The 23,649-nt window shown below is 38.0% G+C and overlaps 1 protein-coding gene and 1 pseudogene across 1 annotated transcript in view; both read right to left on the bottom strand.

Moving 5' to 3' along the window:
- The window catches only part of ADAM28 (ADAM metallopeptidase domain 28), a 92,427-nt gene extending 89,431 nt beyond the window's left edge, over positions 1-2,996 (bottom strand). The window contains exons 1-2 of the mRNA XM_032389019.1: positions 2,892-2,996; positions 2,278-2,333 (exon numbers count right to left, since the gene is read on the bottom strand). Of these exons, the coding sequence (XP_032244910.1) occupies positions 2,278-2,333; positions 2,892-2,996 (161 nt within the window). The remainder of the gene's footprint in view (positions 1-2,277; positions 2,334-2,891) is intronic.
- A 16,048-nt stretch (positions 2,997-19,044) lies between these two features.
- LOC116622553 lies at positions 19,045-23,443 on the bottom strand (annotated as a pseudogene).
- Between the last annotated feature and the right edge of the window lie 206 nt (positions 23,444-23,649).

The following is a 23,649-nucleotide window of genomic DNA, read 5'->3' as shown; positions in this document are numbered from 1 at the left end:
TCTATTAAATCATTTTAATACTTGCTTTCTCTCTCCCACAGAACTCACATGGTGGTTTACTTCTGACAAGCAAAACTTAGATGAAGAAAAATAAAACTATTATTTTGGATTGGGTTAGCTAATTATTTTACTGCTTATTAGTTTTAGAAAAGTTAAAACTCATTGACAAGATTAACATAACAGGCACTGGTCTGGGTTGCTCCTTTATTCTTTAATGAGTTTGGAGCATTCTTGGAATTTAGCCCATAATAAATAATATTGGCATTTTCATTTTTGTTCAAATCTGTTCCAAACTGTTTAAAGAATGTCTTTCCAAACTAGACACATGACTTTAAGACCTGGATCAGAGTTTATTCAAAATTGACTTCAGATCTGGGCTTCGCTGTACCCCCTCAAACTATCTGGTGATTTTAAATTTAGTGTAGTAAAAGTGAGTACAAATATCAAGGGAAAATACAACCTGATTAAGTCTATCATTTTGGCTATTAAGATTAAATTATAAATACTTCTGAGGGTTTTCTAGTCACTTTATGAAGACAAGAAAGCATTGCTAATTTGAAACAAAATAATTTCAAAAAGTACTGTATCCCCTAGATATCCTGCTGGAATATATTGAAGACCTTTCTCTTTTGTCATTGCACTTACATCCTCACCCCCAAACAACTGTCACATCCTTTTAAATATTTGGGTTTTTTTTTTTTTTTTGCTATGATGAAATCCTATAAGTTATTTCTCTCAGGGGATGGTGAAGGGCAAACAAACAGCTGACCTAATTATGTTTCATTCTTTCATTTCATGTATATGGAAACTGAGCACAAGTCATGGTCGGAGGTGCATATTTTTTTCCTTTGGATGATGGGGGCAGATAAACAAAAAGGAAGAGATGGGAAAATGCAAATCGCTTTATTTTTTACATTCTGGCTGGGAAATAAATCCATGTGGTAATAATATCAGTGGGAATAATACCAAGGAGACAGTCTTGAAAATGCAAGATGGAATGTAAAGAGAGGAGGTGGCTCTCTGTTCAAGATGGAAGATAAGGGACAACTGTCTATATGTCCCCCTGTTCTCACAAAAGACACTGCAGAAGCTCTCTCCCCGCCACCGAGTACTTGAAGATCTACAGTTTGAGGCATAATTCTAAGGACGTTGTCTCTTGGTGCCATGTTGTGAATGCAAAGACAGGGGAACAATTACCTTATATGCCCAATTTTTTTAAAGATATTATTTACTTATTTGACAGAGAGAGAGCTCTTGAGAGCACAGCAGGGAGAGTGGGAGAGGAAGAAGCAGACTCCCCACCAAGCAGGGAGCCCAATGCGGGGCTCGATCCCAGGCCCCTGGGATCATGACCTGAGCCAAAGGCAAACGCTTAACTGACTGAGCCACCCAGGCGCCCCATCATATGCCCTATTTTACTGAAAAGGCTGTCATGTGGGTGGACTCCAGGGTTAGCTATGTGATTCTGCTAATAGATCCTGCTTGATCTTTATGCTGTTGGATAAAGCTAGTTCCCAAGCAATTCCTATGTTTCAACTAAATAAAGGATCCCAAAGAATTTTTAGGGATAGCACTTTTGGAGAATGTAGGGAAAAAAGATTTCTATTAAGTTTGACTCACAAAGTAGAAATTTTGAGTCAATAATGTAAATGCCTAGTACAGTTCTATATTTAATGATATTAACTAAAACTTCACAAGTCTGGAAAACAAATCAGAAACCAGGGGTGGGGAATATCACTTTTAGTGACAGAGTGCTGAGTGAGTGCAACGGGGAGGAGAATCTTTCCCTCCCTAACCTTATACTTCTTGTTGATAATCTGTTCCCGTTACTAGGTGCTGGCAAGCATTCTAAAACCCAAGAAAAGGTTTGCTAGGGAAGGATTCCCAGGCACTGAAGCTAATGTGGTGACTTAAATAAGCTCTAGAAATAGAAATAAGCTAAGGAAATGTGTTACCCAATCGAACTTAACTAAAATCTAATTGGTGAATTTCTCAGAAATGGAGAGACATGCTAGAAGTGATTTATTATTGGGAAGTAAAATTCCTCTACTTTTGAATTCTTAAATTCAAAATGGAAGTGAATTATCAGTTTAAGCTTAGCAGCAAAATTGTTTTAATCAAGTAATAGCACAATGCTTTATAAGTATCGAATCGGTCAACTATTTATTTCTAATTAGACATATTTATTATCACCAGTTATGGAAGGACTAAACGTAAAAATGTGCACTCAAAAGGAATAGGACCAGCCAAACTGGTCCGGATAATAATAGCAGATACTTTCGAAAGCCTTCTGCACAGCGGTAGCTGGTCAAATCCGCTGCATCTTTACTGCTCTAAAAACGATAAGGTGGGACTTGACGAATTTCAATTTTTAACTCTAAGATCATATTCACTATTTAAATTAAGCTGTATGAAGTTTTCCCTTTGATTTCTATGTAGTCTCGGATCAGACCTATCGATTCAAGAGGTCTCCTTGCCTCTCCTTTACATTGAGAGTTTACATCAGTCGCAGCCCCCTCAAAGCAACAAATTAAAACCAGTCCAACTGGTTAGTAAAATTGGTTAAAACACACACACACACACACACACACACACACACACACACACACACACACACAAACCCTATTGAGAGAAGATGAAAAGTAAGCAGTTCACTGGCATATTTACCAGAACCTGAAAAGGAATTAGACACCGACCTGGAACTGGTGAAAGGAGGAAAGTGGCGGTCAGAAGAAGCCCTTGCAACATGTTGGGGGAGCCTAGGGCCGCAGCAGCGCCTGCCGTTCTCGCTCCGAGAGCAGGGCTTGGTCTGGTCTGTCCCTGCCTCCTCTCAAGTGAGACAGAATGAAACTCCCAGGTTCATTCTTGTCTCTGCTTCAGGAAGTGTTTACTAAAGGTGTTGCACAACCTTGGAGCTGTGGTCCTGTGATGGAATGGCACAGCAGACGGAAGTTCTGGCCGCCTCCCAGCTGTAGGACTTCTTTACCATAAGCCATTGTTTCTCTTTTCTTGCTTCTCCTTATTCCCCACTCAGAAGTAGTACGTTTCCAGTATATTACTGTAGCCCAATAAGCTACCTTGACATAACTGACTGATGAACCTTGGTAAGTGTGTGCATTTATTATGTATAAGTATATATAAATATATTTATATATGTATTTGCTATGTTGGCAACAAGTTGCTGCGAATGTTATTCTTCCCTCACATACATATGCAGTCAGTGAAACAATTTCTAATCCAATCCAATTATTACATAAAATTCTCTTTTCCAGTTACCTCCTATTCTCTTCTCACACAACAGTGCTCCAGGGACCTTGAACTATCCTAAAATAAGAATGTATGACAACACAAGCTCAAGGTTTTTCAGATCCCCAAGGGCAGTTGTATCATCACTAAAAACCAGGAGTTGGGGAAAGCCTTCAAGACCCAAAGGATATAATTACAGAAAAACTTTAGGAACTGTCATTGGTGTGGTGTAGTGAGGCTAAGCCATCATGTCCAGATATCACACTGTGTAACGAATTAAATAGCTAAAGTTGAGTTGCTTTACTAAGTTCCAGGTCCTTTATACTTACTATCATATTAATTCTTATGACACTTCTGTATGATAAATGCCACCTTACCCCTATTTTGTAGATTAAAAAATTAGGATTTAAAAAGATAAAGGATTCAAAAGATTAAGACTCAGTTGTCCTCCTTTTATATAGTAAATAAGACTAAGCATTTTGCCCAAGGTCATCTATCCAGTAAGTGGCAGGAGTGGAACTTGAACTCAGTATTGTCTGAGCTCTTAGTCACACATTCTAATAGCTGATTTATACACCCAGTCTTATTTCTACTGAGAAATTATATAGTATCTACCTGTGAAATACAAGTCCTAATCCTATGAAATACAAGTTCTATGAGACAATCCTGAGGTTATGACATTGGTGTTAACCAATTCTTGGTCCACTAAAATTATGCATTATTCTATGGATTCCAAAGCATATTTTTGTAATAGAGTGATTTTGATGAAAAGGGATTTCTCAAAATGTCATACAGCATCAACTAACTACCACAAGGGAATGTTTAAATCTAGTTACCGAGCATGGAGGTTCCTCAAAAAGTTGAAAATAGAGCTACCTTACGACCCAGCAATTGCACTACTGGGTATTTACCCCAAAGATACAAATGTAGTGATCCGAAGGGGCACATGCATCCCAATGTTTATAGCGGCAATGTCCACAATAGTCAAACTATGGAAAGAGCCTAGATGTCCATCAACAGATGAATGGATAAAGAAGATGTGATGTAATGGAATATTATGCAGCCATCAAAAAATGAAATCTTGCCATTTGCAACGACGTGGATAGAACTAGAAGGTATTATGCTAAGCGAAGTAAGTCAATCAGAGAAAGACAAGTATCATATGATCTCACTAATATGAGGAATTTGAGAAACAAGACAGAGGATTATAGGGGAAGGGAGGGAAAAATGAAACAAGATGAAACCAGAGAGGGAGACAAACCATAAGAGACTCTTAATCTCAGGAAACAAACTGAGGGTTGCTGGAGTGGTGGGGGGTGGGAGGGATGGGGTAGCAGGGTGATGGACATTGGGGAGGGTAAGTACTATGGTGAGTGCTGTGAATTGTGTAAGACTGATGACCTGTACCCCTGAAACAAATAATACATTATATGTTGATTAAAAATAAATAAATAAATAAATAAAAATAAATCTAGTTACTGAGCATTTCAGCCATAGGATTAGGAATATCACAGGTTTCTTTTCTTTTAATCCAAGTTCTACTGCTTTGTCTTTTTCAGAGAATAGAAAGGTTATACCCATTTCTTAATTGTCACATGATTTCCCCCCATTAATTCTATGCACATTCATTAGTACCTATGACATGTAAGACACTGAGATCACAGTTGAAAATAGTCATTCCCTTTGAGATGCTTACAGTCTGGTGAGGGAGATACCATGAAGATGTGCAAAGTGAGTGCTACCTGTGTATCATGAGACACTGTGCACAGGTCTAGGAAAGATTTAGGCATGGAGGTCAGAGGCTACCCCTAGCAGGGCAAGGAAGACTTCCTGGAGGCAGGAATAATGAGGTCAATGAAAAATTAACTATGAGAAAAGGTGAGGACATTATGTCATAACATACTAGTTTATGGTAATAGTTTAGTGTTGTTGGAGCAAAGACAGCCTGGAGGAATGGGAAGAGATCCTATGTCTGGTTTTGTCAGTGTGCAAGTACTGACAATACTGACTCCATATTTGGCCGTCCATCTTGTTCATGCTCATGGGATGACCTCCCTTGGTGCTACAGGTTCCAGGCCCATTGGAGGTTAATGTGTGCCCTGACCGAAAGGCAGGGAGGCTTATTCTGGTCTTCCTTAAAGTTGTTTAGATAACCAATAGAGATAATTTTGTTTCCCCCCTACTCCTTTGCCCAAATAGCCCCACAAAGTCTGCTAAGTGTTAGCAATCAAGTAAGTGCCTGCAGATTCTTTGACCTCTGCATATCTCCTCACTTTATAAAATCCGTAGACAAATGTTTGGACTCTGTGGGGAATAGCTGTGTCACTGTCTGGATTGTTGACCACCAGATTCCCCCATCAGTAAGTTACTCTGAATAGAACTCTGTGTAAAGTGTATGGAGTGTCCTGCTTTGTGTTTTGGTCTCCAAGTGCCCTATCGGTTTGGAGGAGACTCTACTGCCCCTCCTCCATCTTCTCACAGTTGAGAAGCCAGCCAGGAGATGGAAAAACAAAACAAGCGTGGGTGAAGGGGTCCTGCCCGGGGAAAGCCCATTGTCCATGGGGGAAATCCCAAGCTGGCCAGCCACCTCCATGTGGGAAGACTTTGGCCAGGTTTTTTGAGCACTTTAGACCAGCGCATTACTACAAGGATGCCCCCAAAATGCCCAAGGTAATTTTAGATATCCTACCAGAAATGGTGGGGAAAAGGAAATGGAGGAGGGAAAGTGAACAAACTATATTGACAGTAGTTCGGCCATTGTTCTGTGCATTACAAGACACCAGAGAAATGGAATCATAAGAGACAGCACTTTGAGAGCTATCTCCATGTCTCTTTGCTTGTTACAAGTAGTAGAAAGTTCTTTGCTTTCAACACTCCCTTGGGTAATGTTCAATTTAATGCAATGAATCTTTTGAGTTCAGTTACAAATTTGGAGATTCAGATGGGACCTCTGGCCTGACCCCTTTAACTTCCCCCAGCTCCTAGCAGGTGATGCAGTGGGCAGCAGCAGCTCACCTGATCCAGCTCATCTATGTTGCTGGAGAACCTATGGGAGGGGTGCATAGGAGAATCCCTCCTGGCACCTTGCCGGGTCTGTGCGCCTCGACTGACTGAACAGGCTCAGTGGCCACTCCAGACATTTTAATCAGAGAGTCCCTTCAGAGAGGTGAGTGGCAATTACCCTACAAATCAGCTTTAGGGTTCTGTCCCTATCTCAAGCAGCAGGAAAAAAGGAACTGTCTGGGGAAGTATTTTAAGAGATAGCCCCCTTTGAAAAAAAGAGAGAAAGAGAAAGCCCACTTTGGTAAATGCACTGGCAGACTGAATGCTTCTGTTCAAGTAGGGCCTAGAAATCCCTGGATGAAGGAAGTCAAAAAATTTTAAGATTACACCAAGGATGATTTTAACACTTGAATGGCCTAAATGAGGTTCTTTTAAAAAATATCTAGTAAGTGTATATGTACACCCAACTTGAGAAATCAGCTAGTAGACTAAACAACCTGAGTGGGATGCATACTTTGATTGGTACTTGGAAGCCTCTAAAAACACTGACAGGATAAAATGGAGCCAGATGAGTAGATCAACCTATAATGTCATTTGGGTTGAAACCCAATTCGTTGAAGGATTGAAAGCAACTGTCCTTATCTTGCAAATTTTTGCAAAAACTAGAAAAAAGGCCCCAGAAACAAGCCAAGGCTTTTCAACATTTCTGGGAACTCTTATCTAGATCATTCCCATTCCTAAGACTGAAACTTTTAAAAAAGGGAAAAAGAAGTCTTTTAAGGAAAGTACCTCAAAATCTAGTCACAGCTTCCATGAGATTACTTATCAAGGATAAATACAAATCTTCACTGTAAAGTTTTTTTATTTTATTGTGTCTGTCTGTATGTGATATTTTCTCCCTCTGGATGATATTGTTATAATTAATTTGTAAAAGAGCTCTATTTCAGTGGTTAAAAGGCAAGCACTTGTAAGAACTGAGCATTCTAAAACTAAAAACAAAACAAAACAAAGAAAAACAGAGATTAAGTCAAATGTTTTTCATGTTCATGTGATCATGTGAAAAATATTCAGTATTAAAGCTAGTTTAAGTTTGTTGGTTGAATTAAAATAGGCATGCTTTTTAGAGTTATAAACATCAAATACAATACAGATAATCAACTTATATTTTACCTGAATTTATTAAATTCATGTTGTATCTGTTGCAATTTGTCCACAAAAATGATTTAACATGATAGTTGATTTTTCTGTCTCATGAAGTTTTCATGAGTAAGGAATAGGAACAAGTAGGTTGAATAGATAAAATGGTTTGTAGATAAATTTCTAAATAGCTTTCAAAATCTCTGGTAACCTAAATCTTCAAAGTTTGGCTAGGTTAAATGATAAATTTGGTTGAATTCATTGGATACCTGTCTTTTCCAAGTAAGATAAAATACTGAAATATTGATTACTAAACATACATTTATCTACTTTTGTCTGATTACAGATAAAGTAAATTTGAGTCTGTTAGTAAACATGTTTTATGCTTTATTGAAAGGTGGTACCATGGAAAAACACATTTCTAGAGATTATGAAATGTATTCATAAATTTGCCAATCCAAAGAATTCTGGCGAAGTGGAAAGTTCACACTTGCTTACTATTTAGTTTTCACTCAAATGTGAGTTTTCTACACTTGATCTTAGCCAAAAGGCCGAGAAGCGATCAAATGTGAGTTTTCTAAACATGAAGATTATAATAAATGTCATTAAGACTACTGGAAACAATAAGAGAAACAACTCTGTATGCAAGGAAAGTAAGGTATGTGTTTTTGGTAAGAAATGTATGAGGAATGGGAATATATTTTTGTTGAGGGAAAAAAAAGTAAATTTGTCCTAAAATGAGATTGCTTGTTTGGAGAGGGAAAACAGAACAGAATCTGAATGAAAAAGAAAGTTAAAGAAAGTTTATGAGAAGAGACTCTTTGGAAAAGAATTTTTATGCATAATCAGGAATGACTAAGATTGGAATGAATGAGTTTTAATATCAGAAGTATAATGGCATAAGATTGAAATTTGTTTTTTCTCTTTGTTAAGATGACAAAGTTTTTTTTGTTTTTTGCTTCCTGTTTTATTGTTGGTCTGCTCTTGATAAGAAAATTGTAAACAAAAGTGTTTCTTTATCTGCCCAGAAAAAAACAGTTTCTTATGTTTTGTCTTTATTGGGTCTTTCATTACTTAGGAAAGCTAAATCTTCTCAATATTAAAAGAGCCAAGTTTTGCTGACAACTATGTAAACTTCTGTATTTGCCTTTAGAATTTCTTATTGTCACCTTGGTTAAACAGATAATTAAGTTTTAAGTTTTATAATGACCTATAATCCTATTTAAGCATATGCTCTAAAACCTTCTGATATTTTTAACAAAAGTCCCAAAATTCAAATTCTAAATGAAGACTTTTTGCCTAATTAGGCTTGTTTATTTGATATGTTAAGCTATATTGGAAACATTGCCAGAAAAGGGAGGGTAAACCTTTTTAGGTTATATTGCATGAGTGAATGTTACAACTATTCTAGAAATTAATGAAATTCCTAAAGTTTCATATGTCTTGGTATAACTTCATTACATGTAATTCTAATTATTGATACTGAACTCTCATCATATCTTTAACCATGGTCATTTTTAAGTCTTGTTTACAGCTATTGTCCTGATGTTCTTACAAATGTGTTTTATCTTCAAAGAGATTTATGGGGAGGACTTTTGATGAACAAACATTTCTCATACCCTTAAGATCACAAAACTAAGCTGAGTAAGAATTTCCAGAATTAAAGGAAAAACTTCATTCAAACAGAACAAGAATTGGTAACATGGGACTGAATGAATCAAAAAAGATAATTATAATTTTTCTGACTCCTGTTTAAAACATTGCTAACTCTTATATTTGCTCTACCAGATTAAAAAACAAAAACATTTATCATTTTCTCCCTACCTGATCCCTCCAGAATTCAGAAACTCTCAGTGAGTATTCTTTTTTGATGGCAATTACAGTTATTGCATAAGTTCAACAAGAATCTGTTCTCCCTATAACAGGACACTATGGGAAATGCTGGTTATATTACCAAGGCTTTGATTGGAATGTCATATTTGAGAAAGACATACATAGACTCAGATATGACCAGACAGCATTAAGGAACTAAGGTTGACTTCATGCAGCCAATGAAGCCCCTTGGAAAAATTGACCTGGTACCTTTTTTATAGCATTCCTGGGGGACTTCACAATCAAGTGCTGAAGGTCACTTTGTAACAGGCTCAGGAACCTCAAGATATTTTGGAGATCTCAAAAAAAGATGAAGTAATCCAAATCTATAGGTACCGTAGGCAAATCTGATGGCAAGTATTTGGCTTAGACCTTAGCCTTGATATAATAACATTTGTATTATAGGAGTCCCAGAAGAGGAAGAGAGGGAAAAAGGGGCAGAAGATTTATTTGAGCAAATTATAGCTGAAAACTTCCCTAATCTGTGGAAGGAAACAGACATTGAAATCCAAGAGTCACAGAGAATTCCCATCAAAATCAACAAAAGTCTGCAAACACCAAGACATATTGTAGTCAAATTTGCAAAATATACAGACAAGAAAAGAATCCTGAAAGCAGCAAGGGAAAAAAAGTCTTTAGCCTACAAGGGAAGACAAACAAGGTTCGCAGCAGAGCTTTCTACAGAAACTTGACAGGCCAGAAGAAAGTGGCATGATAAATTCAGTGTGCTGAATGGGAAAAAAATGCAGCCAAGAATACTTTATCCAGAAGGTTTGTCATTCAGAATAGAAGGAGAGATAGAGTTTCCCAGACAAACAAAAACTAAAGGAGTCATGACCACTAAACCAGAAATATTACAGGACTCTTTGAGTGGGAAGGAAAGACCAAAAGCAACAAAGATTAGAAAAAAATGGTGAAAATCTCCAGAAACACCAACTTTACAGGTACTACAATGGCACTAAATTCATATCTATCAATAATCACTTTGAATGTAAATGGACTAAATGCTCCAGCCAAAGACAGAGTATTACAATGGAGAAAAAAAAAAGAAAAAAAAAAAAGACCCATATATATGCTGCCTACAAAAGACTCATTTTAGATCTAAAGTCACCTGCAGATTGAAAGTAAGGGGATACAGAACCATTTATCATGTTAATGGATGTTAAAAGAAAGCTGAAGTAGCCATACTTATATCAGACAAACTAGATTTTAAACCACAGACCGTAACAAGAGATGAAGAAGGGCATTATATCATAATTAAGGGGTCTCTCCAACAAGAAGATCTAACAATTATAAATATGTATTCCCCCAACTTTGGAGTACTCAAATATATAAATCAATTAATAACAAACATAAATAAATTCATTGATAATAATACAACAATAGTAAGGGACTTTAACACCCCACTTACAGCAGTGGACAGATGTTTGTATACCTGTACATGAGAGTTCCAAAATAACGGTTCTACAAAGGATGAGGGCTCAACCTAGTGCTGTCATGGGCCGCCATCTATACTGAAATTCACAATAGCTCCACTGCTGCACCTGCAGAATGCTGAACTTAATGCCTCATATGCAGAAGCTTATTAATCATGTAGAAAAGATCTCTTTTGCTGATGCCTTCACTACTTAGCTCATCTCTTAACCAGGTCACTGAGGCAACTCTAGTTCTAAGTATTTTCTTTTGTCTTATATGCATAATAATCTCATGTTGATGTTTATATTGCTGCTGTGGCATAATGATGCAAGTCACCTCCCAGTATTCGGATGTACGGTCATCGTGGAAGAATGGCGTGAAATCCACCTGATCCCCCTGTCAGTAAGTTACATGAATAAAATTCTCCGTAAACTGTATGAAGTCTCCTGCTTCTTTTTTTTTTTTTTTTTTTTGGTCTCAAAGTGCCTTCTCAGTTTGAAGGATGCTTTCCTGTCCCTCCTTTCCAACACATGTGTAAAATGTCTATTTTGTTTTCTATTCTACACAAACTTCTTTTAGTTAAATATCAGCTAAAAAAGAGGGTTCTAGCAAGGTGATCCATTTTTTAAAGGTTTGTTTATTTATTTATTTATATATCTATTTATTTATTTATTTATTTATTTATTTATTTATTTACTGCATGCATGATCGGGGGGAAGAGCAGAAGGAGAGCAGACTCCCAGCTGAGTGCAGAGCCCACTCAAGGCTGAATCTCATGACCCTGCAATCATGACCTGAGCTGAAACCAAGAGTCGGACACTTAACTGACTGAGCCACCCAGGCACCCCAACAAGGTGATCCATTTTTAACCATAAGATTAAAAATAATGGGCTATGAAATCTGATTTGGATGCAGTAAGAGCATTACTGTTTTGTACCAGTGTTCCAAATTGTGTAGTTCCTATATATTGTAATTTATGGGATATCAGGAAAGCCCTTTTCCTTTAATATATGTCTGATACCATTTGAAGTGCATTGTACTTAGTGTCCCTAATTCTTATAAAAACCTTTCAATGTAGATATCATCAACTTCAAGTTCCATCTGAAGAAACTGAGGCCCAGAGGTATTAGGGTTGTCTCAGGGACGCCAGCAGTGTGTAGCTTTTGATGATTGTTTGGTGGTGACATTCACCAACAGGGTCTGCCCAGATCCTAGCTCCATCCCTCAGGGGAAACAGCTCACTGGGTAATGATTGTTAGAAAGAAAAAAATCCTTCAGGGATGCTTACTGGGGAGAGACTGATAGTAAAAGAATCCTCCAGCACCAAGCAGAAGACGTAATGAGGATTACTGTCTCAAGGAAGATCTGGTCCTGAGCACTGCCTTTTTACTGGTTCTTTGTGAGGTGTTTCTTAGAGCAGAGTATCTATATCAAGGTATGATACCTTCTCCTATTTTCTTTCTGGTGCACATCTCAAGAAAGAAAGTGCTGGATAAAACAGATACATATAAATGGAGAGGGGAGGTGTTCAAGGTTTAAAACACCTTATCTTTATGGTAGATGACCTCTCCCTCTTAAGAGTGGATGGACCTAAAACTTGGGAGTATGAGAATGAGAAAAAAGGACCCAATTATGGGTAGTTTCCAGAGACTCATAGATTGGATCTGATTAAATAAATAAACATAATTATTTTGCTCTGTTCTCTGTAAATATATTTCATTCAAGGCCTTCAAAATATCTTCAGAAATAATTACTCAGAACCACCAAATTCTATGAATGAGAGATCATTCTATCCAAGGTGGGTTATTACTGAAGCACCAGGAAGACCTCATTGTAACTGTTTCACCCCCAGGACCATAGTGACTCCAATCCCATTTATTCTATTCACTAAGGGCAGAAAAGGAATTGCGCATGTGGAAGATTATATATCCTCACTTCACAAAAATCTCTTTTCATCCCATACTTCTCACTATCCTTTCTGCTTTCAATTTAATTATTCCAAAGACTGTCATGTAGAAAGAAGAGCAAATGGTGTTAGTACTGGAAATGAAAGAAAAAGATAATTCAGTCACCACCCACTTGGACCCAGTTAGGCCAAGGATGCAAGGTCTTCTTAAAAGGAAGAGAGAAGGGAGCAAAGCCTTACTGGGTGATTAGAATGTGCCAGGATCTTTACATGAGCATGGACCCATCTCTACCACCACCTTGAGAAAGAAGTAGCATTGAAATATCAAAGACAGTTGATCTTTTCTAAGCATGTGTGACAAATCTTGGTACCATTGGGGATAGGATCTTTAATATAAGTTTTTATTTAATTAAAACATTTTTAAACCGCTGTGCTGTTACAATTGCTTCTGGAAGAGACACAGACATACCACTCCTTCAAACCAAAGACAGATTATAAGGTGACTGAATTCTGAGGCATTGCCTCCACTGTTTACCCTGCACCCAGAAATGAACAGCACAGAGTTGGCACTGAGTCAGTGCTTCCAGTCATGCCATTAAAATGTGTGTGGAGGGGCATGAGGAGCTCAGGTTTTAACATGGCTGGATAAATTCCTTCTCTCTGCTCTATACACACATTGTACACGTGTTGACATTTTATCTAATACATCTCTTACCTCTACTTAGGGTAACAGAGCAAACAAAAATACAAACTTAGAGTTTGAAAGTAATCTCCAAAAGAAGACAGACTAGTCCTCAGATTCAACATTTTTAACTATTTTCTTTTATTTTAAACAAAGACTTCCACGTGCTCACTTCGGCAGCACATATACTAAACAAAGAATTCCACCACTGAGAATCAATCTACGAAAATTGTCTAAAATATAAAATGGATTTTATACATCAAGATGTTAATTATATTATTTATAAAGGAAAAAAGCTAAAGCTAAATATCCCCCAAATAAGGAGATGGCTAGGCAATCTGTTACATACCTATTGAATGAAATATTAAACCATTATTTAAAGTGATCTATGTAATGAATTTTAATATTATCAGAAATCTCTACATTATAATATTAGAACAAAAGTAAAGCAATAAAGTTGTATACAAAATGATCAAAACTAAATAAAACCTTCACAAACCTATTCAGAGTGAAAAACAAAGCAGAAAAAAAATCAAAATATTTGGAGAAGCTTTTCTGTATGTGCTGGGAAGTTGAGGGTTTTTACCTCTTTCTGTATTTCTTGATTTTTAAGTAGTGGTTGTTATTTTTTTATAATTTAAAAATTATATAATAAATACTAAAAAATCAAAATATGTTCCAAAATTATTGACGGGCCTTCCTTCCCTTAAACTGAGCTCTCCTTTAGGATACATTTCAGCCGTCATTGTATCCCCAAGACCCCAATATAGTGCTTTGAAAATAGTGGCTACTAAATATGGGTTTGCATGCTGAATTAATGGTTGGAGGAGGATCACTCTTTAAAAAACAGGCAGAGTCTCTGAACCACAAGCCATGAACAGCTGAGTTTTAGAGTAAAAGGGAGAGAAATAGCTAGTAGTCTTTTAAAACCAAAACCACTTTAAAGCCTTAGGGTTCCCTATTCTAACTTATCAGATTCCTACCTGTGGTAAGTAGATAGTGTGACACAAATGAAAGAAAGCTATTTGCTTTTAAGCTTAGTAAATACATTTTTACATAAGAAAGCCAAGAGATTTTGTTATCACCTTTCAGGTACTGTATTTACCTAAAAGTCTAGTTTCTTATTTAGGTCTTAATATTATAATCAGCCAATAACCGCTGGCATTGAATTATTAGCTATGTGTTTAAGGCCTGCTACATCCCATTAAGTTCTTTGTACAGGCATATCTCCTTTGGCAGATATGTTTATTTACATTTATTGCACTTCACAAATTGAAGGTTTGTGCCAACCTTGCATCCAGCAAACCTATTGGTGCCATTTTTCCAGCAGCAGTTGCTCACTTCCTGTCTCTATGTTACATTTGGATAATTCTTGCAGTATTTCAAACTTTCTCATTATTATTTTATTTGTTATGGTGATCTGTGATCAGTGATTATGACTGGCAGAAAACTCAAATGATGGTTAGCATTTTTTAGCAATAAAATATTTTTTAATGAAGGTCTGTACATTTTTTTTTTAGACATACTGCTACTGCACACTTAATAGACTACAGTACAGTGTAAACATCATTTTTATATTCACTGAAAAACCAACAAATTTATTTGACTCACTTTATTACAATATTCACTGCATTGCAGTATTCTGGAACTGAACCCATAATATTTCCAAGGTATGCCTACAATATGAAGTGGGCTTTCCTCTCATCATGTAAAACCTAAATCAAAAGGCAGTAGGTAATCAGCAGAGATTTATTGGGTCCAATCAACTGATTCACCATTTGCATAATCTAACGTACTTAACAATCAGACAAGGGCTTACTAAGTACAAAGGACTAGGAGAGCACTTCATCATCCAGATAGAACGAAGATAGATATTGTCCATGTTTATATCTGATCCTTCAATTCTGTGTTCCGTTGCTGACCCACGCTCTCCCCAGCCCTCCATCTGGTATAAGAACTAAAATTAAGATCCAATATTATGTGTTCCTTAACATCTGGGGAAAAACAAGAGGGCCTGGACTGGCCTAAACATGAGTTTCCCTTTCTACCCTATTTCCATAGGTCAGGGCCCCTAGTTAAACACCAATCTTAATTACAGGACCAGGCCCAGTTCCTGCTTATCTCCTGAATAGCAGGCTTCAGTTCCTTGCCAACTTACAGAATTATTCAAGCCAATGAAATGCTTCCATGGGAACCGGGGGGTCATCTCATCTCCTTGATACTACCAAGCCTACCTCTCACAGTCCCTGGTTCACTCTGTTCCTAAGTGCAACCCTTGGGTGTTTGGGTGTAGCATGCATGGCATGGGCATCCTCTAACCCTGGGCTGTGAGTATATGAGACATAAACTCTTGTTGATCTCATCTGTCCAGTGTAGGGGGTTGTGTGTTCAGCCATCCCCATAACTAGGGCAGGCATCACTCCCTCACCAGTGGAGTAAATAGTAGGCATTAAGCACCCCAGCACAGAGATACCTCCAGTCACAGTTACATGTCCTTGGCCTTGAGAAGTATTCTGTTTATATCTGCTTTGATTCATTATGTTTTTATTTCACAGTTAAACTCCCTCAGGGAAATCGTATTCATTCTTCTTATTTATAATCAGGAATAGAGAGAGGTTTCTTATGTTTACTCATGGTCTGCCTATACATGAAAATCCAGAGTGATTAAAAAATCTTCACCATCTCTATTAAACTCAATTCCATCCACTGCAATGACTTTCGGGCTGAACAGGACCTGGAGTCCAATGTTCTGCATTCACTCTTCTTTCCCTTCTGATCTCTGACCTCATCTTCTTGCTTGCTCTAATCTAGCCACACTGAATTATTTCATATTCCTTGAATATGTCAGACATACGCCTGCCTCAGCATTTGCTTTGACTGTCATTTCTTCCTGAAATATGCTTCCCTCAGATATCTACCTGAATGATCAATTAGTTCAAGTATTTGGTCTAAGATCTTCTCAGTGAAAGGTAACCTGACCGTAATTTCCATTTTTCTCTTCTTTAGCACAAACTATCCCCTCACTGTTCTATTTTTTTCCATTGAAATTATCAAACACTAGCATTCTACAGTATGCATTTGTTTACTTATTTATTCATTTTTACAGTCTGTCTTTTGCCCACTTGAACCTTAAGTTCCACAAGGGCATGCCCTAGCACTTAAAATTGTGTATGTTTCAGAGTAAGAGCCCAGTAAATATTTGTGAATATTTGTCAAATGAGTACATTTAAATCAAGGATTTTTAAAAAGTTTTTGTAGTAAGAATTCTTTCATTTATTAACATAGAATTTGATATATATTTTTAACTTTAGAAAAGTTTTCAGTAGCCCATTTGAGCCTCATTACACACTATTAGCCAGAAACCCATCATATTTCTCTTTTATACCCATTCTCAAAAATCATGCAATAACTCTTACAGTTTTACATAGTTGAAAGAATGGCATGCCTTTCCAAGATATTAGGCATAGAATAAGGATCAGATTCTGACTGGTCTGTTATTACAATTTTATTGTTACTGAACTGAAACTGGTCCATACTGTAGAAGTACTTTTACAGGCCCTGGACCCTCCCTAGGCTATGAAGGTGCTCCCAGATAGGGCACTAAGGTTCTTTTTTTTTTTTTTTAATATTTTATTTATTTATTCATGAGAGTCAGAGAGAGAGAGAGGCAGAGGCAGAAGGAGAAGCAGGCTCCCCGCCTAGCAGGGAGCCCAATGCGGGACTCGATCCCAGGACCCTAGGATCATGATGACCTGAGCCGAAGGCAGACGCTTAACCATCTGAGCCACCCAGGCGCCCGGCACTAGGGTTCTTAATTCATGTTGACTTAGCTGCTGTTCATACTGGCTCATTTATTTCAGAGTGGCTTAGATCTAAAGGGATAATAGCTCTATATTGCTTCAAACCTATTCTCAATCGAACTTATATCTTTGTCTAAAGCCCAGTTCTCCAGATTAACTTCCTTTTTACTTAATTTTTTTTATTTTTTATTATTATGTTCAATTAGCCAGCCTATAGTACATCATTAGTTTTTGATGTAGTGTTCAATGATTCATTAGTTGCGGCTTAAATTCCCTTTCCACATGTTATTTAATTCAGAGGTCTGAAAGGTTCCCTGAGTTGCGTCGCACAATTGTAGAGGCTGGCTAGTCCACAGTCTGAGGGTACGCTGGCTGGCTGGAGAGCCAGAGGAGCTGATGTTAGCTCAAGTCTGAAAGTCTGAAAGCAGTCTACTGGCAAAATGCCCTCTCTCTCAGCCCTCTGTCACTCTTTTTTTTCTATGAAGGCCTTTAACAAATTGGACGAGGCCCACACATATTATGGTGGGTAATCTGCTTTATTGATTTAAGTGCAAATCTCATCTAAAAAAATGCCTTCACAGAAATAGAATATTGTTTGACCAACTATCTGGGTTCTATGGCTTAGCCAAGTTGACACATACAATTAATCATCTAGATTGGGATTTGACTCTTTCTTCCTAGGAAACCCAGGGCTCTTTATTTAAACTTATTTAAATAAATTTATTTAAATTGTCACTTTCTCCACAGAAATCTACTGCATACCAAATAGGCATTGCGACTTTTTGACCATCAAAAAAAGAGAGGAAAAAAAAGACCTTGTTATATACTAATCCACTAATCCTAGAAAATGTGTGCCCTGCATTTGCATACCAAAGAAGGCCCTCAAGTGATCCTTTGTAGGACAAAGAGGATCGTTTTCTCTGGATTAGAAATCCTAAACCCATTTTACAAAATAAGGGATACCCACATGCCTGAAGATATGACAGGTTAATAAAAATAAACTATAAACACCTAGAATTGAAATCAAGATGCTGATTGCAATTCTTGAGTCAATGTTTTTGGGTAGGTTCTTAGACCCAAATGTTCATCTTTTCACCAGGTGGGATCATGTAAGCCAGGACAAAGAAAAACCCTGAGGCTAATGGTGGTGTTCTTACATTCAGAGAAACTAGATGGAAGAACATTGTTTGACAAGAGTAACATTCAGCCAATTTATCTATGTATAGCTAAGTCATTTTACAAATTCTGTTCCTGTGTCACATGCTTCTGGGGTCATAAGAAGTGCTCAGTAAGGTTGTAAGAAGTAAGGTTGATTGGATTAAAATATAGGACAAGTTTGGCAATCCTTTCTGATTTCTCTCTCAACCAAGCAAAGTTGTTACCCCATGCTCTTATTAATGTGTGATCATTTATACACTACATATATGAATGAAAACCATCTAATTATTCATATATTCAATTAATTTTGGATTAAGTAGATGGAGATCTGCTTAACAGGTCAAGAACGAAGCCATATCTGAGAGTGGCTTAAGAAGAGAGAAGGTAAGTGTAACTAAATGTCAAGGAACTGAGAGAAAAGTATTTGAAGAAAGTAAAATTTAGAATATAACATATATGTTGGTGGTTAATTTTTTGTGTCAACTTGGCTGCCATAATGCCCACATATTTGGTCAAATATAATTCTGGATGTTTCTATGAAGGTGTTTTTTATGAGGTTTACATTTAAATCAGCAGACTTTTTAAAAAACCACTTTATTGAGGTATGATCGACATGTGAAAAGCTGTATATATTTAATGTATACAAGTTGATGAATTTGGATATAAGTATACACCTGTGAAGTCATCACCACTATCAAGGCCATAGACATATCTAACTCCTCCTAAAATTTCCTCCCATCCCCTTTATTATTATTACTGTTTTTTTGTTTTGTTTTGTTTTGTTTTTTTCCCAAGGAGTTTATTTGGACAGGGAGGCTGTACATCTAAAAGAAGGTGTTGGGACTCATGGTGGTGAAGCGTGGCTCGTGCTGACAATGCAGGATTCAGTGGGGCAATGGGAACTTGATCTTGGAGTCGTGGAATCTTTTGACTGCTGGTCTGCGGCACTTGCTGGCTGCAATCTCCTCCACCTTCATGATCTGGATGCAGTGCGCCTGGGTGTGGTGGAGGACACCCAAGTTTCGGTAGCACCGGCTGACAGCGCCTGCAGTGGTCAGGTCCGGGTGCTGCGGGTCCATGTGTGGGTGCCCCTGGGGGAGTCATAGCGCAGCCAGGGGAAGTTCTTCACCCACAAGGGGGACTTCTTGAATACCTGGCCACAGTAGACAATTTCCCCTGAAGACTTCATCTTCTTCAGCTGAGACACAAAGTTGCGGAAGCAGGACTTGTTGACAATAATATGAGATGCAAAGATTGGCATGCAATAGAGGGGCGGAGTGCAGCATTTGGGGGTAAGTAGGCAGCACCCCACCACTTTGTACTCTTGCAGTGTGCTCCAGGCCTTCAGGGATCACTCTCCACTCTCATCGCCACCCAAGAAAGCCCCCTTTTTTATTATTATCATCATTATTGTTATTATTATTATTATTTCATGTGGTAAGAACACTTAACATTAAGATCTATCCTCTCAGTAAATTTTAAGTATACAATACAGTACTGTTAGTTGTGGGCACTGTTCTGTATAGTAGATTTCTAGAATTGATTAACCTTGCATAATTGAACTTTGTACCCTTTGACCATCAACTTCCTCTTTCCCCTCCCCACCCCATCCCAGTACCAACATTCTACTCTCTGCTTCTATAAGTTTGACTATTTTAGATTCTACATGTAAATGAGATTATACTGTACTTGTCTTTCTGTGTCTAACTTCTCCAGGTCCATCCATGTTGTCATAAATAGCAGGATTCCCTTCTTTTTTCAGGCTGAATCGTATGAATATACAAAATTTTCTTTGTCCATTCATCCATCAGTGGACATTCAGGTTGTTTCCATACATTGGCTATTGTGAATAAGGTTTCAATGAACATGGGAGTGCAGATGTCTCAAGATTCTAATTTCTATTCCTTTGGATAAATACCTAGAAGCAGGATTGCTGGGATTGCTGGAGAGTTCTTTTTTTAATTTTCTGAGGAACCTCCATACTGTTTTCCTTAGTGGAGGCACCAATTTACATTCCCACCACTGTTGTATGAAGGCTCCCTTTTCTCCACATATTCACTAGTACTTATTATCTCTTATCTTTTTGATGATAGTCATTCTAACAAATGTGAGGTGATATCTTGTCCTTTTGATTTGCATTTCCCTGATAATTAGTGATGCTGAGCACCTTTTCATGTACTTGTTGGCCATTTGTATTCTTTGGAAAATGTCTATTCAGGTCCTTTGCCCATTTAAATTATATTGTGTGGGTTTTGCTACTGAGTTGTATGAGTTCCTTTTATGTTTTGGCTATTAACCACTTATGTGATTTGTAATTATTTTCTCCCATTCTGTAGGTTGTCTTTTTTTTTTTTTTTAAGAGAGGTAGAGAGAGAGACAGAGAATGGAGGGGCAGAGGAAGAGAATCTTAAGCAGACTCCACACCCAGTGTGGAGCCTGAATGGGGCTTAATCTCACAACCCTGAGATCATGACCTGAGCCGAAATCAAGACTCCGATGCTTAATCAATTGAGCCACCCAGGTGCCTCCTGTAGGTTGTCTTTTTATTTTTGTTGAGGGGGTCATCAAAATGATGCTGATGAATTTTGTAAGTTTTGGGCTTATGAGAGAATGGCTAAGGAAGAATTCTTGAGATGTTTTGGTGCAAAAAGTTGATTTTTATTATAGCACGGGGACAGGACCTGTGGGCAGAGAGAGCAACACTGGATTGTGATGAGTGACTGATTATATACTTTTTAATTAGTGGGGGTTAGGGATAGCAAGTCTCTAAGGGAATTTGGAAGCAAGTCTTTTAGGACTTTGAGGGGCTAGCTGCTGTAAAGATAAGGTTACTTTTAATCTTTAATAAAACATAACATTAAGGCACTAAGGCAGCCATGAGTTCCTTGAGGAAAGTCACGTTCTGCATGTTTTGGGTATCTATCAGTGGGCTGCAAGCTGTAAGAAGATTAATTTAAGCTACATTTCTCTTGCCTTTTTTTCCCTCATCATTGTGGCCACTGATTGACCTGTGAGCTGAACCCAGGCACTTGGAGGCTCCTCACCCCCTCCCTTATCCTTGGAATATGGGTTACACTTGCCTTTCCTGATCCCATAGATGGCTCCAAGGACATAGCCTTGAGATAGTGATATGTGTGGAGAACACTTGCATGGTACACATGACTGAACCCAGTTAAGGCCTCTTCATAAATTTTTAAGATTTGGTGGGCAGGTGCATTCTTTTGTCTTGCTGTCACCCAAGACAGACCTCCTATGCTTCTTTTTTTTTTTTTCTATTGCCAATTGTATTTCTTTTTTTTTATTTTATTATGTTATGTTAATCACCATACATTACATCATTAGTTTTTGATGTAGTGTTCCATGATTCATTGCGTATAACACCCAGTGCTTCATTTAGTACATGCCCTCTTTAATACCCATCACCAGGCTAACCCATCCTCCCACCCCCCTCCCCTCTAGAACACTCAGTTTGTTTTTCAGAGTCCATAGTCTCTCATGGTTCGTCTCCTCCCCGATTGCTCCCCCTTCATTTTTCCCTTCCTACTATCTTCTCTCTCTTTTTTTTTAACATATAATGTATTATTTGTTTCAGAGGTACAGGTCTGTGATTCATCAGTCTTACACAATTCACAGCGCTTACCATAGCACATACCCTCCCCAATGTCTATCACCCAGCCACCCCATCCCTCCCACCCCCATCCCACTCCAGCAACCCTCAGTTTGTTTGCTGAGATTAAGAATTCCTCATATCAGTGAGATCATATGATACATGTCTTTCTCTGATTGACTTATTTCGCTTAGCATAATACCCTCTAGTTCCATCCACGTCGTTGCAAATGGCAAGATTTCATTTTTTTGATGGCTGCATGATATTCCATTGTGTGTATATATATATATATATATATATATATATATATCACATCTTCTTTATCCATTCATCTGTTGATGGACATCTTGGCTCTTTCCATAGTTTGGCTATTGTGGACATTGCTTCTTAAAACTGCCACCAACCAAAGCGGAGTGGCTGCCTCTTTCTCTCTCCCTGCCCTCTCTATTAGGGATCCAGTTTCAGATTCTACCAGAAGCTCCCAAAGAGATTACAAACCAACAGCTGCTGAGCTTGCCAGGAGACCAAAGAAATGGGAATAAGGCATCCTCAGGGGAAATCCCAAGGTGGCCATTGACCTCTATGTGGGGAGGGGTGACTGGCACATTAGATGCTTGTGGATCACCATGTAAGTACAGGGGCACTTCCCCAAACATGAGCCAGTCTCATGCATTTGTTGGAGGAACTACACATACATAGCACACTGCAGCAGGAGAGGGAAGCACATGGTATGTGCAGTGGGTTGGCCTCTACTGTGGGCAGTTCAGCTGGCCACCAATGCCCAACTGGAGGCTGAAGCTCAGGTCAGGAAGTTAGAAGACAAGCTAAAGTTAGAGAAGGATGTGTGGATGTCCACTAGTCAGCCAGTTTGGAGGCTGACAGATAAGGTGGGAGAGCAGGATAATGAATTAGAGCCTTTAACGTGCTGTTTTGTAAAACTAGGAGGAGTCGAATGCCTGGATTTAAGTTCCAGGCACTTGTGACACACTGGATAAGGGTGCTAAGAGGTGGAACCTCTGAGTAAGTGATGAAAATGAAGAGGAGGGTATTGTAATTGATGAGGAAACAGCTGAAATGCCCCAGGACTTCTGACCCCTCATACAAAGGAAAACTTTAAAATAGTAATTACCCTAAAACTCATAGGAGAAAACTTGCATTCTTTCTCTGTCTTTTAAAGTTGTAAATCTTTCCTTGTCTTTGAAATGTAAACACCCCAGAATATAACAAAAACACTGTCCACAGAGATTGAAGAAAAAGAAGGGGGGAGAGAGACCTCTTAAAATACAGACTGCTATAGAAGTGCCCTTGTCAATTCATTGTAATGCACTCTGCTACAACAGCTAATTAAATACCAATTGCATATAAGTGGTCCAAAAGAGACTTGCATGGTTAGAAGCTGTGTTTTTAATCCTTTTGTTTTTTAGTGAGTGCTGGGAGAGGTCATTGAGAAGACATAACCACAAATTGACCCTTGAGCTGGACCTGTTCCATTTCATTTGTCCTGCTATAATGTCAGTCATAATTTTAAAATATATGTATGTATGTCGCAGAAATAATCAAGTTCCTTTGTCAATTGCATTATAACAAACTCTCACCACATCTTCAATCGTGGCCATTTTTAAGTCTTTGGTCATTTGCAGACAATTATAGTTTCACTTTGATCCTTTAGCAAAAAAAATGTGTTCCTCCAAAAGTGCTTAATCTTCAAAGATATTCATGGAAACGACTTTGACAAGTACAGGTAGATGATAACTAATCAATTTGCCTTCATGTGTGATAAATCTTTCAAGTGCTTCCTCAAGGCTACTTGCAGAGCCCCACA

Source organism: Phoca vitulina, unplaced genomic scaffold (assembly GCF_004348235.1).
Source record: "Phoca vitulina isolate PV1807 unplaced genomic scaffold, GSC_HSeal_1.0 scaffold53, whole genome shotgun sequence".
In the NCBI taxonomy this organism is placed as follows: Eukaryota; Metazoa; Chordata; class Mammalia; order Carnivora; family Phocidae; genus Phoca; species Phoca vitulina.
The sequence above is the reverse complement of the archived record's forward strand: the minus strand, read 5'-3'. Positions and strand labels throughout refer to the sequence as shown.